General features: G+C 41.7%; 1 protein-coding gene across 1 annotated transcript; it reads left to right on the forward strand.

The window, feature by feature from the left end:
* Positions 1 to 1,573: 1,573 nt before the first annotated feature.
* LOC104519307 (serine/threonine-protein phosphatase 4 regulatory subunit 1) lies at positions 1,574 to 12,255 on the forward strand (the record flags this gene model as incomplete). Its single annotated transcript, XM_010178472.1, has 8 exons — positions 1,574 to 1,669; positions 2,976 to 3,161; positions 4,718 to 4,879; positions 5,521 to 5,621; positions 7,936 to 8,056; positions 8,155 to 8,289; positions 9,331 to 9,472; positions 11,180 to 12,255. Coding segments are annotated over 8 exons (1,107 nt in total), but the record flags the coding sequence as incomplete, so codon positions are not given.
* Positions 12,256 to 17,311: the final 5,056 nt, after the last annotated feature.

A 17,311-nucleotide genomic window follows, 5' to 3' on the forward strand; every position in this document is an offset into this window, starting at 1 on the left:
TATTATTATTATTATTATTATTATTAACTTAGCCTTTTAGAGATGAGGTAGCAGAGAATGTGAGATGGAGTCTTTTCATTTTTATTGTATCAGACTGGATGAATAGTCTCTAGTCCCATGTACCTTGGCAACTCATGGAAAGCACTGTGTCTGGGTTGTACTGGCTGCCTCATAATTTCTTGATTTGAAGGAGGGTGAAGCTGGTGACTCTGGCAGTGCTGAACATGTTCTCTTTCTGGGGAAAAAAAAAAAAAGGGCTAAACAGGAGCAAAGAATTGACTGACAAGCTCAAATCCTGCAGAGATGGTTTTCAGAGCCTCTGGAGGTTTTGTAGTTGGAGTTGTATGCTGCTGGAGTTACAGAGTCACTTGCAGATCTGTTCTTTCCTCGGCTCTTTGCCGCCTTCTTACTGCTGCCTGATAAGCCTGACAAGTGACTTGGGCTGCTGTGCCAGTGATATGCAATTGCCTCACAGCTCTGCCTGTTCTTCATCACCTGTAATTATACCTCAGCGACTAAAATTACAGCCCAATACTTAGATGAGAGGAGATCATGGAAGAGGAAAAAAGTAACTGTCTGAAGTCACACCAAGGAAGACAGGTGGTATCCTAGAGGCTTTTTTGAAGAAGCTTAGTTTGCTTGCAATTCTAATTGTCAAACTGATCTGAACAGCTGGTAGAGTAGGCATGTTCTTGGTGCTTGTGTTGACCCTGAGAGCTTACCCTGCAGCGTCTGTGAATAGATACCTTGGCTCCTATCTATCAAAAATGCCTTTGTCCTGTTCTACCACACAGCAGCCTGATTGACTTCTCAGATATTCATCACGTACTGCTTGAAATGCACAGCTGATTATGCAAAGTTCATTGCGTTTGGGGAACTCTGCTGGTATCGAATGTGGTAGTGCATCCCCTCAGCAGAACAGTTTATCATAGCATATCAAACCTCTGCTGCTCAGTCCGTATCTTCAAGGCCCAGATATGTAGCCAACATGCTTGAATGATTGCTAAAATTTATGTAAATAGAACTGCTGAGAACAGTTAATTACACTTACTAGTGTCAGCAGCCTATGGTCCATTAGGACTCTGTATTATAAGGTGAAGCTCATCTGTAGAGAAGATTATAGAATACTAATCTCTAGGAAAGGAGCAACAGTGTCAGTCTCATCAGTTTCTACTCCTAAGTGTGAGGGTGACTTTGTTTTGACCTTTTTTTAGCACAAATCCAAAGCAACAAATCCAACAAAATCCGCTACACATGTTCTCATTTTCCCTTGAAATGTAACTAATCCATATGTTACTTGCATTTTCCTTAGTGCAGTCTCAGAGGTACTCCTCTCCTGTGATTTTTATTCCATAAGAACCAAAAATGCAGTGGAATAAGAGGAGCCTGTGTTTGAAATTGAAAGCAGAAAGATTTATCTTACAGACCTTTCGACTTCAGGTTGTAGCAAAATTGTATTTGATATTAAAGCATGTATTCCTGAGGTGAGGACAGCACTTGTTGATGTTGACATTTGTTTTGTGTTTAATTCTTGAGTGTATTTTATGTGATTTTTCTTTTTCTTTTTTCATAGAATATGGATTCTACACTTCACTATATTCATAATGATTCAGATTTGAGCACCAACAGTAGTTTCAGCCCTGAAGAAGAAAGAAAATCCAAAGTACAGGTAAAAGTGACTTCAGTTTTTCCTACATGTATTGGATAAGTAGATTTTTTTTTTTATGTATATGAGGATTTCTTTTGTGTTTCATTCAGACATTTCTGATATAAGGTACTTTCTATTAAATATGGGAAAACTCTTAAATAAATAGTTTTAAAACACTCCATATTTCCAGAGATAATGGCTTCATTCAGCAGTTGCTTCTGTTTTAATTATGTATAAGAGATTACAGAATTTTTTGACATGAGGTAATGGTTGTCGTAGACTTTGAGGCTCTGGTTTCATTTGTTTTCATTTTCTACAGAAACTATCCTGTAATGGTAATTAGTTTATTGAGCAAACAGGATTTTTTGTTAAATGTTTTGAGTGGAACTGCCCCCATGCCATGATAGGTTTTTGCAGAAAAGTTGTGAAAGTGTTTCATTGAGCTGAACTATCTCTTTGTTATTTTCTTCCCAAAAGGAATTAAATGTTTGTTGTTACAGAGTTCAGTATTCAGTATGCCCCACTGCACCAGTGTGAGTCCTTCAGTGGGAACCCCAGTCCCTCGTTGCTTACATGAGATGAGCTATTGAGCAGCTGTGTTAGGGAAATGCTCTTGGGCACTGCCTTGGGCAGAGTCAGTGCCTGAGATAAACTGACAACAGCTGAAGCAAAGACAGTGTTTAAGTCAACGCAAAGAGGTTTTCAAATAATTTTAGTTTAGATGCTTTAGTTTCTCAGGGGAGAGAAGCATTGTTTGTTCACTTGAGATCTCTCTGTCTCTGGAGAAGCCTTTTCCTTTCTGCTGTCTATTCAGGGAGTTTGGAAGCAATATTGAACACATTATACCCTCCCCTCTCTCCTTTCCCCCCTCCTTGAGGCATTTTAATTTAGTTTTCTTCTCCTTACCTCCCCAAGACTTTGAGAGAAATAGGGAAATTATTTTTGAGCGAGTGTTATCATTTGCTATTCTGCCTGTTTTTATGGATGAGTTAAAATGGCCAATTTTCACAGCCTTCAAGCCTGAATGTTTGTAGAAAGGTAGAATGTAGTCTCTTAATTTCCTGGTCTGCCTAAGTAGATGGTGATCCACCCACTCAGCTGCTAACGTTGGTCTGTATATTTTCAGATAGCCCCCAGTCATGTCATTGTTTCTGTGGAACTTTTGGTGGAACTTACGAAATACAAAACCTTAATTAAGTAATTAAATATAATACTCTATAGTTGTGGGGGAAAAAATGTTGTTCTGACAGTGTGCCCTGGAATTTCAGTAAGCCTTATGAGAATTTATTGAAAATCATGTAAACACTCTACCCTTTTCTTGTTGTAGGATGTTGTACCTCAAGCCTTGCTGGATCAGTATTTATCAATGACCGATCCATCTCGTGCACAAACAGTTGATACAGAGATTGCCAAGCACTGTGCCTACAGCCTGCCTGGTGTGGCACTTACGCTAGGCAGACAGAATTGGCACTGTTTGAAAGATACCTATGAGACGCTGGCATCTGACATGCAGGTAAGCTCAAGAAGCTTTGACAGTGACTGATCTGAACTTTCATGATGTGACAATGAATGATCAGCTTATGATGGGGTCTCGTTTACTGGGTGTTGAGTTGCTCAGCTTGTTACGTGGAGCTCTCCATCACTGATATTAGTTATTTGTATAATGGTTGCAAGTTTAACTGTTGTCTCAGAAGGAGCTGGGTGTGTGTGGTGCTCAGGTAGTGAGGAAATGGGGCAGTTTGAGTGGGAGGTGGATCTCCAGTGGGAATGTGAGGAGAGGTCTCAGATTTCCTCTGCTCACTTGAGATCTTATGGCAGTGCTTGGGATTCTCATGGGTATGAGATTTGTTCTGTGCTGCTGGGCATGAGCAGACATATGCCCTGCAGGCATGTCTGGAGCTCAGTGAGTCATCCTCACACCAGGCATTTTGGTGGCCTTTTGGTGCTGCATCCAGTCAGTCATAAGGGAATAACATCACTATCACCATGCAGCACTGCTGTTTTAAAAATAAATACTGGAAATAGCAGCATTTTCCTTGTTGTCAGGTGGTAAGGAGGTAGCTTTGTGCACCTTACTGTTGATTTCCAGTTGTTTCCCAGTCCTCTGTTTCCTTTTTTGGAGATGCTCTTTTTTTTTTTTTTTTTTTTTTTTTTTGGGGGGTTTTTTTTTTTTTTTTTTTTTTTTTTTTTTTTCCCCAAACATTCTCAGACTGTTTCACCTCTCTTGAACTTGCTGCTTGCTATGTCAGAGCAGCAGTTCTCAGTGTAGTGAGTGATTTTATATATGGGTATTGCTCATATTTTCCAAAGTCTTTTGCAGCCATTAAAAACAACCAGCTAAAAAATAGGTAAAAACAAATTACCCTGTATTCAAAACTGTCCAGAGTTTATCACCAGTCTAGACTGAATTAAGATTGAATCACCAAACTAGGGCAAAAGAACAGTACCCTAAAAACAGTGCTAATTGCAAAGTGCTGGCTAAAGAATAGATGCTATTTGATTTTTAAAAAGACTTATTTGAAATAGTAACTCCATTGAAGCAGTGCCTGCTCAATCTAGGGTGAGTAAAAGCTCTACTGGTCACTGGACTGCTGGGCACTCGGTGTGGGTGAAACTTTACCTATTATGGAAGCTAAAATGTGCCAGCTGAAATATTGTAGGATATATATTCTTACTCTGTTTGATAAATAAAATGAGTGAGAGAGTAGTGGTATGGAACTAATTTACCTGAAAGAATTTAAATCAAAGGGTAACGTGTGGAAGAGTACTGATGTCAGGAATACTAATTTCCTTTCTGACACCTGGAAAAGTAAAATATTTTCATTACTTCTCTTTGCCTAGTTCCTTGATGTGCAGGCGGAAGAAGTGATACTGCATCATTTGCTTTCTCCTTCCTTTTCTTTTTTTAAAATTTCCAATTTCATCTTCAATTGTTACATGAGACACTGTTGCATGTATTTGTAAGTACTGTAGCCTGCTGGGAGTCCAGCTTGGATACTGACCCTCAAGTTAAAATAGAGCGCTTCAGATGATGCATCAATCAGATTTATTTACTTGTTCATTTCGCAGTGGAAGGTTCGGCGGACACTAGCGTTTTCCATACATGAACTTGCCGTCATCCTTGGAGACCAGCTTACAGCTGGAGATTTAGTTCCTGTCTTCAATGGCTTTTTAAAAGATCTAGATGAAGTCAGGATAGGTGTGCTTAAACACTTGCATGACTTTCTGAAGGTATGTTGGTGTTCAACTCTGGCCAAGTGCCATTAGGTATTTTGCTTCATTTCTTTGTATGCACTTGCCTTTTAACATGACACTGGTATCATTCTTTGTGGGAATCCATACAGATGTCTGTTGAATACCAGAGTATATTTTGCAGGAGAGATCTGTGTTGCTGATACTTTCTTTTCTCTGAAGAGCCTGGTTGGTTGTGCATGTTTATTCACTATGTAGGTGCCAGTGGATGGTGTTAAGTTTTTTGATGGCTCTAGCATCTATACACAGCTTACTTCTCAAATTTCTTTAGGGGTTTTTCTTTGACACTGCCTCATTTTTGGAGCTGAAAGACACAAATCATAAAACTTCTAAAATAAATACTTTTTACTTACTTATGGTTTACCTCTCTTGTTTCCTAGAGTAAAAGTAGACAGATCAGATTAGACTAGATCAGATTTTGTTTTTAGTAATGCCCCGTGTGATTTTACGGATTTAAGCATGACCGGGTTTAGCCCAAGAAAGCAACACTATTGCTAAAGAGGGTTGTTTTTTTTTTCTAAATAAAAACAAGTGTTTTATTAATTGTATTTTAGAGCTCTTGTTCTATCTGCTGATTGTAGCCTACATTTCTTTATGTAAGTTTATATTTGCTGTTACAGCTTCTCCATCTTGACAAAAGACGAGAGTATCTTTATCAGCTTCAGGAATTCCTAGTGACCGATAACAGCAGGAACTGGCGTTTCCGTGCTGAGCTGGCTGAGTATGTCATTTTCTGGATGCTTGTTTTTATTGTTGAGGATATTTTATAAGGCTAAAATTGTAGAATGGATGTTTTACAGTTTCATTCTTCATTTAATTTTTAATTAGTGCATAGTCCTTATCATCTTGCACTAGTCACTCTTGCTTAAAAATTCCCAGTAGTTGTTTATCACTTAGAATTCTGAGTTGGAACTTGTGATAGTTTCACTGGGCCAGCTCTTGCCAAACAGCCAACACAGCCGTTCACCCACTTCTTCCCCACCCCCAGTGGACAGGGGAGAGGACTGGGGGGCAAGGGTAAGGACACTTTCATAGGTTGAGATAAGAACAATTTAATAACAGAAATAAAAGAAAACTTAAAATAATACTAATATTAAAATAGTAGTGCTAATAACAACAGTAACAAAATATGCAAATAAGTGATACACAGTGCAACTGCTCACCACCTGCCAACCAAGCCCGGCCCGTTCCCAGATAACGATCCCGAAGGAGAGACAATCCCAAACCGAAACCGCAATCCTGGAAGAGCGAGAGCCTGAGAGAGAGAAAAGAGGAAGAGACCCTCACTAATATACTGGACATGATGTGATATGATATGGAATACCCCACTGGCATATCCAAAGGCCAGTTTAGCTTATTAATTTAAATATTCCTTGCCCCCTTCGATCTTGTGCTTGTGGACTAACAGAACTTGAAGTCCTTCACTTCCAGCGACAAAAATGCAAACACTGGTGTGTTATCAGTGTTTCCCTCATAACAAATCCCAGGCTGAAAGCAAAACACAGCACTATTCTAGCTACTGAAAAGAAACCCAGCTCTGTTCCAGCTAAAAACCAGGACAGAATTTGAATGTCTTTTTCCATCACCATATGTTGAAAACATTACCCTCCTATAAAAAAGAAGCTGCCAAAAGAGAAGACCATATCTGGTTGCTCTTGAAGTCAATACAAGTGTTCTAGCAGTTTGACTTCAAGTTGCTGTATTTGATGGGTAGACTGAATTCATGACCATGAAACAGAGGAGATTAAGATCCTGAGGGGAGTAAAGAAAATAAGTAGCAAAGTAGTGACCTTGGACTTCATCTGGGCAGACTTTGGCTTTTTCATGGAACTGGTAGGTGGGCTGCTGTGGGAGGCGTCTCTGAAGGGTCAAGTTGCTCAGGAAAGCTAGCGGAAAAGGCTTACGAAATTCAGCAAGGGAGAGATGCCAAGTCCTGTGCGTGGGAAGGAAAAGCCTCTGACAGTGAGACCAACTGAGGACTGGCTGCCCTGGGAACAGCTCTGCTGGAGAGGCCCAGAGTATCATGGAGGAGAGTGAGCTGAACAAGAGCCAGCATTATGTTCTGACAGCACAATCCTGGACTAATGCATCTGTACCAATACAGGAAAGATGCTGATAAACTGGAACAAGTTCAGCAGAGGGCCACCCGGATGATCAAGGCTGCAGCACTACCCCGTGAGGAAAGACTGTGCAACCAGGGCTTCTCTAGCAGACATGATGAAATGAGCATATAGTAATAACTAATTACGGTGTATCTTTTGAATTAAATTTTGAGAGACCTAGTTTAACAACTGGTCGTGACATTATGATAGTTTTTTGCTACGTTTAAGTGTTGTTTTGATTTAATACCTGCAAATCATTTACTGTTACTGCTGGTATGGAGATGTTCAATCAGCTGCTTGTAACATGCCACGTCTTTCGACACACTTTCTGCCATTTGTGACACGTGCTAGTGTCGGCAACTGAACTGCTGAAATCTTAATCAACACATGAATTGAAGACAACTGCTAATTTCTTTAGTTGTCCAGTAGTATGCTCTGAAGTAGAGGATGTTTATTGATTTGATAAATCCGTGTACTTAAGTGATTGAGAAGACTTACCAAACTATGTCAGAGTAATTGCTTTGTAGCTGTACATGTGTTATATGTGTGAGATGTCTTTACCAGGTATTCAAGTGTACGTGCACACTGCTGTGTCATTCACAGGTGGATCACTGTGCTGGATGGACATTGTGGCCATTAGCAGGATCCCTGCCTTGTACATGCAAGCTTGGTTCCCTTGCCTATCCCCTAGTTCTTCATTCTTTGAGCTCATGCAGCATTTTGCCATTATTGTGAATAAGTGGCAATTTAAAATTCCCAAGTGACCCATATCAAACTGATGGCATTGAAAAAATAGATTATTTTACTTTTCAGTAACTTTATTATGTCCACATTGCATATTTGACAAGTGTTGTAATATAAATAGTAATGTTTATAGTTAAAGCTACTACCTTTCTTCTTATTATGTACTCTGGTTCATCTTCCATCTTGTAGGCAACTGATCTTGCTTCTGGATCTGTATAGTGCCAGAGACATTTATGACTACTTGCGACCTATTGCTTTCAGCCTCTGTGCAGACAAAGTGTCGTCTGTCCGTTGGATTTCTTACAAGCTGGTAAAGCAATCTCAGTAAATTCAGGATTTCAAACTTCTGTGGGTTGGTGGTCAGAAGTAACTTTTGTATTTATTTTTTTGTCTTCTCATTTCCTCAAGGTTAGTGAAATGGTAAAAAAGCTGTACATGGCTTCAACATCAACCTTCGTGGTAGACCTCATGAATGAACTTGTTGAAAAGTTCTGTAGATGCCGCAAATGGTCTGGTCGGCAAACTTTTGTCTTTATTTGCCAGGTGAAATGTCTTTTTGTTCATCTTTTTTAGTTTTGCAGGGGATGGTGGTGGTAAGAATTAAGGGGGGGAGGATAGCAACTGGAACTCTTGAGCTTCTATTGACACTATTTTCATGAATATTTGATAACTTTGTTTCCAAGGGAATAGGTCTCTTGGCTGCCTTCTTCAGTGTTGCTCCATTCATAGATGAGCTTGCATGCATCTTTAGCTTAGCTTATTAACGTCAGGCTGTCAGATCTGATGTTGTGTGTAAAATAAAAGCATAGAAAAATAATCCCTGACATGGGAAGGTGCTTTGTTACTCAGAATGAAGTGAGATTTTTATAATATGCTGCAGCAGTCTAACACTTTTTTGGGTTACTCTTTAGAAATCAAGTGCTAGGAGTTGCCTATACCTCCTTAGCCAGCTAGTGTAGCTTGGTCAAAACCAACATATTCTGAGCAAATTAAGCAGAAGAGTTGCAACTAGCTGGGGTCCTAAGGAAATGGTCACATTTGGAGGCTGTAGCAGAGGTGCAGACTGGAAGCTAAAATGACTGCTGCCCAACTGGGACAGTTCTTTGAAGTATTTGGAGAAACGTGAGCTTTGAGCTTATTTAGAGAAACATGTTTCGGTACAATGGATGTTTATTGAGATGGACCATTCTTGTTTTAATATAGTACCTAGTTAAAACAAAGACCAAACCAATCTTAAAAAGGATTGGGAAGGTCTTTTACTTTTCTTCCCGGTTTTCAAATGATACGGTGATTTAAAAAAAAAAAACCCAAACAACAAAACAACAATAAAAATAAGGAAGTTGCCAGACTTCATACAAAATAAAGTGGGTTTCTAACTGAGCCTGAATTTCCTCAACCCTGACTTGTTTCATTGTGCGCATCCTTGTGCTAGGAAGTATTGTACTGTATTTTAAGACTTTGTGGATACTACTTATCATATTTGTGCTATGAAGGTAATAGCACAATTGTCAGCTCTGATTATGTGTTGGGATTTTATCTTCACTGTGCTGAAATCTAATAAAATTGCTTCTGTATTCTTGCCAGACTATCAGTGAAGACGACTGCCTGCCCATGGACCAGTTTGCTGTGCATCTGTTGCCACACTTGCTACACTTGGCATCTGACAGGGTTCCAAATGTTCGAGTCCTGCTTGCAAAAACGTTAAAGCAAACTCTTTTAGAGAAAGGTTAGTGGTCAGAAAGAGTTGCAGTGGGCTGACTGCATATCCTTTTGTCCCTCCATCTCCTATAGTAAGCTGGGAAAGAAAAATCATCAGATGTAGCTTGCTCTTGCTTTTACAGTCTCTTTGGTGTAGAATGTTACCTTGGCTGAGGTAAAACCTTGAATCTTGTGGTATCAGGGTCACTGTTGTGTAAGGCTGGATAAATAAGAGTTCTTTCTTATATACCAGCCTGGTTTATGTACCATTTTCCCCAAATGAGCTAGTTCATGGAGTGCCATCAGGGCACAGAAAGCACAAATGAACAACTAGCAACTGTGAAGTTGTTGAGCAGTGCCTTTTATCTGGTAAAAAAAAAAAATCTGTTCTGTGTAATAAGGATCAAAAAGAAAAATCCTTCCATATAAATCCACCATCTGTTTTCTCACTGGGGGAGAAGAGATGGCTGCTTTTTGGTTTTTATATTTTATGGTAGCAGTGGGAAGAAAGTTTCTTTGGAGTCTCTTCGGGGAAATTAGATGTGCAGCTTTCAAATTGCAGACTTTGCTTAGGAAAGCATCCCTAGTGCATAGCAGGTGTCGGAAGAGCCAGCAGTGCTCAGATTCCAAAGCACTGTAAAGGAAAATAGCATTAGAAATGTTATGCTATTTTGTAAACCAGCAGAGTGTCCACACTTGGAATACTTTGTCCAGTTCTAATCACTTTCTTCCTCAAAACCATACACTGGCTTGAGGACTGCTGTTTCTAGCATAGAAAGTGTGAAGAAAAATGCAAAATGTTCAGAACATGAGGCAACACAAAGGATGCCAACACAGTAAGCACTAGGCTATTACTAGCTGTCTTGTGCATGCTGGGTGGAGACTCTGAGTAAGTACATGTAGACAGTTAAGATGGATCAGCTGATGTGCAGTAATTTATCCTCTGTTAACTGTGCCAAGGCTGTCACTGTTCTTCCCGTTATCATGTCATATTGGTGTTTTTGTTGTTGTCCTCATTATTTTTGTGTTCCCCACCTGGATGGTACACCTCCATTCCGTATGGCTACCATGTAAGCTTATAATACAGGTAGTCCCTGCCTCACAGAGGTTGTCTGTATGTTTAGGGATGGTGGATAGATTATGAAAGGCAGATTTTAAAAAATAAGTTTAGAAGTTTTAAAATCTGAAATCTAAATTGCCCTTCCTGTGAGCTGTTTGTAGTTATTTTGCTTTTATGCGACTTGTGTTGTGTAGTTCATGAAAACTGTCAGATGTTGGAACTTCTTCCCCTCTTATTTCATGTTATCTTAGTTTTATTGTTTGATAATTATTTGGCAAACCTGCCAGTGAAATGGAGTGGCATGGTCATGGCTTTGTGATACCTTCCCTCCATCACAAATATAAGCACATTCCTTCTGAGTCTCTTACAGATTTTTTTTTTCTTCCTCTTTGGTAATGGAGGCTGTCACACTTGTATTTATACTGAAGGACCATGGAAATTCTGTGCTCTAACAGCACCGTTAGACCAACTCTGCTCTGAAACATAGAATGATTTTTTTAAGGTGATTTCATGGGTTTATTCAGAAGTGTAGTGTGTCACTGCTCAGATATTCCAGTTTGAGTATACATGTGCACTGTCTCCTGAGATTTTGAACCTCATGAGAGTATGCTGAGGTTTGTGTTGAAGTATCTGCTGTCTTTTCCTCCTATAAGTCTTGTGCGTTTTCTTTTACAGAATATTTTCTAAATTCTGCCAACTCTCATCAAGAAGCTGTGGAGCAAACAATTATGGCGCTTCAAATGGACGATGACAGTGATGTCAAATATTTTGCAAGCATACATCCTGCCAGTACCAAAATTGCAGATGATGCCATGAGCACTGCTTCATCAACTTATTAAAAAGTTCTGAATGTTGCTATAATTAAAAAAAATTTTAAACGAACTGTCCTCAAATGCTTCTAAAATGGTTGATCTAGGACAACCTCTTTGGAAGGAGAGATTTCTTGCCAGACTTAACAGGTGGATGTTATCTAAACCTGATACCAGGGATTTTAAGTCAAGAAAAAGTAAACAAACCTGTGTCAGCTTGACTTTAGAAAAACACTGCTCAGAGGATTATTTTTGCCACCGAAGCCTTACATCTTCTGTCTTCCTGAACAAATGAAACTTGAATTGGCAGATCATTTTCATTGTAGAAAGGATGTGATTTCCAGAGACCTGCATTGTTTCTCCTGAGGAGTGAACTTAGGAAGTATTTTCTGTAGCAACTGATAGATGAAATGGCCAGAAAGGCAAATTTATACCAGGATGTAAGACCTCCAGTATTAGCGCTAAAAGTTTTTATCATTCAAGGACTTGATTTGTGTGCAGCTGGGCACACCCTTAAGTGGGAATAGCTTTGATGTTTGTAAATGGGGAAAAGTAGAAATTTGGATTTCTCTTAAGGGCTCAGTGCTAACACTAAACTAGAATTTGATTTTAATCCTTAAATGCAGCATATTGCTGTACCCATTAGCAGAAAACTTTGCTGAGTACCTGTGTCCTAATTATTTTCATGCTGGTCATGACCTAAAGGAAATTTATTAGCACATGTACTTTAAGTCAGGTATTTTTAACTTGATCATGATCAGCTCTGAGGTGCAACTTTTTTCTTCATATACTGTACATATCTGTGAGCCTCCTTGGAGTGCTGCAGTCTTTAATCATGTTGTTTAAAGCTGTTGTGATACAAGTTGTTCTCTACTTGTCCAAATAAAATTTATTAATAAGATTGAAAGCAATCTTGTTACCTTTTTAAGACATTAAAAGAATAAGTTTGAAATTTAAGTGGCCTTTTTTTCCTGGTTCTTTACACTTTGGTGGCTATTGCAGGAGGAAGGAGTTTGGTTAATGATTGTGAGGAATTTTGCATTTTGAGATGGAATATGCTACAGCACAGATGTACTTTGGCCGTGTCGTTGAGGTTTTGCTTAATTCTCTTTCAAGCATCCCTGTTGTGCTTGGGAACCTGTCACTCCAGCGTGAAATGGCATCTTTGCTGAAGTGAGCCTGAATATCCCCCTCAGTCCAGATTTACAGGAAGCTGTGAGCTCAGACTACCCTTTACCTTCCTTCAGTCTGTTGACTGCTTTCATTTCCTCTCATTTAAAATGACTGATACAGTATCTCCTTCTATGTCTTCCAGGGGCAACTTGCTTAAATCACCTTTCCTCCAGCCTGCTGAAACTGAAGGGTTTGAAGCTTGAGGAGGTAGAAATGGCTATGGCAGCTTATCTTTGATGTATTTTAGCAGAACATTTTAATTTCTAGTCAGGTGCCCGATACCCTGGCGTTTCAGCCTTAGGCAGGTGTCTTCCCCCCCTCTTCCCTTCCCTCCCCCCCCGGTTTTCTTGGGAAAACAGATTCTGCAGTTTCTTCTCTAGTAAACAGAAAGTTGCTATTTACTCCCCAAAGACCTGCTTTTCTGCTCCTGGGCATGGCCATAAGGGTGGTTAAGGTACAGAGTAATCTCTGTCTGCCTTGAAGCTTGGTGGGTTTGGGGGTTTTTGGGGTTTGTTTTATTTTGATTATTGTTTTAGGCGTGGTTGGTTTGGGTTTTGTGATTTGATGGTTTTGGTTGGTTTATTTTTTTGTTTTTCATTTGCTTATCCCTTTTCAAAAAACAGTTTAAAATTTGAAAAGGCAACGGTATATCCAGGTCAGAAGTTCCTGTAGTGTAGGTAATAGTCTCCTCAGGTGTTCTGTTCCTCACATTCTCTGATAATTGTTCAGAAATCACGAGCAGATCCCTAGAGCAGCAGTGTCACAGCACTGTATCTGGGTGACAGCACATTGTCAGAAAGCAGTGACCTCTTCAGGCTGGAGGATTTCCAAGCTCTCCCTGCTGCTGTGTGGGGAACAACTAAAAGTCATTAGTCCTCTCCCAGGCCAGATGATTCCCACTTTAGAAACGTCCCTTGAAGTCCAGTCGATTTCTGCATTTTGTTCAGGGTTCCTAGATCCTTTCGTCTGTTTTTTGCCGAGTGTAATGACGGTTGAATTGTAGTTGGGCCGTGTGTGCGATTTCCGAGGTGAGTGGGATCAGCGCTTTGTTCAGACCAGGGGACGCTTAAGGCCATCTTCTAACGGAATGGAGTGCAGTGTTCACTGGGGGAGTCCCGGGATTGAAGAGAAATCCTAGTGCTTGGAGCCCAGAATGAACACATCCCAGCCTAATTCCGTTACTGTACTAATGTACTGTTCCACTAGTCCAGTGAATTGAAGCACCATACCTGATCCCTTTAGGTATTTTCTTGTTATTTAAGGGTAAAACACCTTTAAGTTGAAAATTGAGACAGATCTTCTGGATGTTTTCTATTTCTGTGTTCTGTATTTCTTCAACATGGGTGCAGGCCTGTGAATTTGAGGTCGAGTTTGAGGCTTTTCCTAAGGAAGACAATGTTTTCAGTTGCAGAGTGTCTGATTTCCCCTGATATGTAACAAATACAGATCATCTTAAGGGAGGAGGAGAAATAGCTGTCTTTCTACTTCTTTATTCACCCAACATGTCACGGATCTGTCTGCCTGTTTTCTGCTTCATTAGGTGATTCCCAAGAAGTGAAAGGGAAAGAAAGACTTGCTCTGTTCTTAGCGCTGCCCAAGACCATTTGATCTACAGCCTGAGGGATGTTGTCTGTGTTGCATAACTCTGATAGGGAATTTTCTCATGCCAGCAGTGTTAGTGATGTCAGCAGTTCAAGCTTCAACTTGTCCCTAAAGATATGGAGTTAGGGAAATGTGCATCTCAGTTCCAAGTGGTGAAAAAATGAGCTGCTCTACCCCTGTCTTCTTGGTAGAATACCAAATCAGTCCTTCACAAGCAATTTTCATTGTTTCCTGTTTCATCTCTTGGCTCCCTCACCTTGGAGCTTCTTCATGGGAAATCCCTTCTTTTTCCCATGTCCTGGTTACAGCACTGTCTCCCTTTCTCCTGCTTGCTGTTTTTCACAGCAGGTTCTCTGTCTTCAGTTTTTCCTCCCCAGAGACCTGTCAGGATTTGGCAGGACCATTTCCTCACCATGCTTTCATGCAGATTTCATGGCAATAAAACTGGCAAATGTCTGGAACATGTTAGGGCAGTTTGTTTTTAACCAAAACATGACTGATGCTTGGAAATCAGTTTTTGCTGTTTGAATGTCCCAGAGAGCTGTTGCACAATTCCTGGCCCTGTGGTCCTCCCCAGAGACCTGTCAGGATTTGGCAGGACCATTTCCTCACCATGCTTTCATGCAGATTTCATGGCAATAAAACTGGCAAATGTCTGGAACATGTTAGGGCAGTTTGTTTTTAACCAAAACATGACTGATGCTTGGAAATCAGTTTTTGCTGTTTGAATGTCCCAGAGAGCTGTTGCACAATTCCTGGCCCTGTGGTCGAGATACCGGCTGGAAGAAACGTTTGCGTGGGCTTGGCAGCCGTCCTGTGCGGGTGTGGGCCTGGCCGCGGTGCCTCCCACGCGCAGTCAGTGGACCCTGCCCCCTCAGTTAGCTGGTAGGCACTTAAATTAGTGCTCCCCCCCTTTTCTCTGCACTCCGGGAGGTCAGGGCTGAGGGGTGGCTGATTGGAATTGGTAGTAGATGGGCAGAGAGGGGACAATGGTGAAGTCTGTCCTGTGGCTCAGGCACACTCTTAGGCTTTGGTTGGGTTCCTTCCCATCAGCAAGGTCTCCTTTTGTTCCCTTGTCCTTTGGTATGGAAACCTGTGGGCAGTGCTCTTGTTTTCTGACCTGATTGCATCCTGGGGACCTCTCTGTGGTGGTAGGATGGGGAGTCAGACAAGCAGATGGACTAAAGCTGGTACTTGATTGCACTTGTTCTCTCATGTCAGTTTTCCTCTCTCTGATACTGATGGGAAAGGCTTGTCTTCCTCTCTGTGCTGGCGTTCAGACAACATGGAAAGTACATTTAAATGATTAATCTCTTCTCTATATGCAGAGTTAGGACATACTAATAAACTGCCTTAAAAATACAAGACTATGACAGGAAAGCTCATTTAAAATGTGCATGATCTTCTCTCCCTGCCCCCACCCTCAGTGCTTTCAGACTCTGCCTTTTACTTTTACTTTACTTTTTAATTAGAACAGAAAAACAAATAAGAAGCCCAAGGCAATGGGAATGTTTTAGGGGTCAGTTGCTGTAGAGGTTGGACTACATCTAGCCTGTTAAAATACACTGTGACTTAGCAGAGACAAGTACCCAGATGTTTCAATGTCTTGCAGCCTTTCGATCGTGGTCTGCTGGAAACACTGTGACCCGTTTCTGCAGAGGTGTAGTAACGTTTCTGTGTGGGAAGTGTTTAGAAGGGTTACCTGCAGGTGAATCGTGACTGTGAAAAGTGAAGGTACTGAGCACACTTCTCTGCATGTTTTTTAGCAAGGCTACTGAGAGGAGGAGAGGTGCACTGTTTGAACATCAAAAGACATTTCAGTCAGTCCAGGTTTCCTGTGTAAGTAAGAACCCAGACAGACCTGGTTTGAGTAAGGTGACAACAAAGGCTCAAGTGGGGCTGGGCCATTTCTCTTGTGTTGGTCATTTATTTCACAGTTGTTTCTTCTGGTCTCTTGACTGAGGGGATTTGTGGTTTGTTTTTCTTTTTTCTTTTTCAGTCACCTTCTGGATTTTTGTTCCTGACAGTGTTGTTCCCTACAAGCAGTACTGTCGGCAGGGATGTCCTACCCCTGTCTACCTCAAGACCCCGCACCGTGATGTCAGAGGCAGTGGCTCACAGAGTGGGGTGAGGTTCTGTGTAGGGGAGGGTGCAGCAAGAGGAGCTGATCAGGACTCGCCGGGGACCTCGTTTGTTGGCAAATGGCGTTCTTGGTGCAGAGATCTCAGGTGCAACATTCCCATCTGTCCAATCACAACGACTGCACTGCTGACTTCCCCAGTCGTCTGCTGAGCTGTTAAGCAAGGCTGTGCTGCCGGCTCCCTTCCCCCTCCAAAGGGGAGCTTTTGGGTGAGGGGGGCAGCACTGCTGTTCCTCTCCTGGACCAGAGAGGGATTTGGGAAGGGGAAGGACCACACTGATGAGTGGGTTGGTCTCTCTTCAGTGGCCTTGGTGGGTTCCTGCTTTGGAGGATGGAGCAGCCCTGACAGGAGGCTGTGGAGGAGCATCTAGAAGTATCCAGCTGACAAGTCAAAGTGACGTGAGGAACAGCACTAGTTTTAGGATGCAGCAACCTTTGGTCTTGGCCTTTCTTCTGATGTCTTCCCTTCTCTATTCCCCGCAGGCCCCTTTTTTGGATACAGTTAGTAGAAGTTGTAGAAGGGTTGTCAGCTACTGTTACAGCTCTTGTATTGTCAGAGGGTAGGGCCAGGGCAGGCCATGGGGCATGCCAGCCGGCAGCCGGGGCTGCTCTCACTGCCCTGAGCTGTAACTTCACTGTACCGAGAGCTCCTGTGTTTTGCAGCTCACATGGGGAATTCTTCCAGTGCGTGGGGAGTGGGGTTGGTGGTTAAAATCATGCTGTGCGACATAATCCTTTGTCAGACCTCGCTTGTGTTGTTAAGACAGTGAGCAACACAAGAAACCCCAGACAAAACTTGGTAGCAGTCTGTTGTGTCCAGGAGAGTCAGCAGGGAAAGTGCTACCACTGAGCTGTGGGCACAGGGTGCCCCAGGGGTCTGTTCTGACAGGCATCGCTTTGGGCATCTGCTTCTGGGACAGGAGGGAGGAGCGGCTGTGCTGCTCCTGGGCTGTGCCCCTGAGGCTGTGCCCCATCTCCCTGGGACAGGAAGGGCTGACAGCCTTTCTCTGGTAGGGGAGCACAGTGCTGCTGCTGCTGTCAGTGTGTTTTAACAAGCCCCATAGAGAGCCTGTGCTGTGGGGT

Source organism: Antrostomus carolinensis, unplaced genomic scaffold (genome assembly GCF_000700745.2).
Source record: "Antrostomus carolinensis isolate BGI_N321 unplaced genomic scaffold, ASM70074v2 scaffold42381, whole genome shotgun sequence".
NCBI lineage: Eukaryota > Metazoa > Chordata > Aves > Caprimulgiformes > Caprimulgidae > Antrostomus > Antrostomus carolinensis.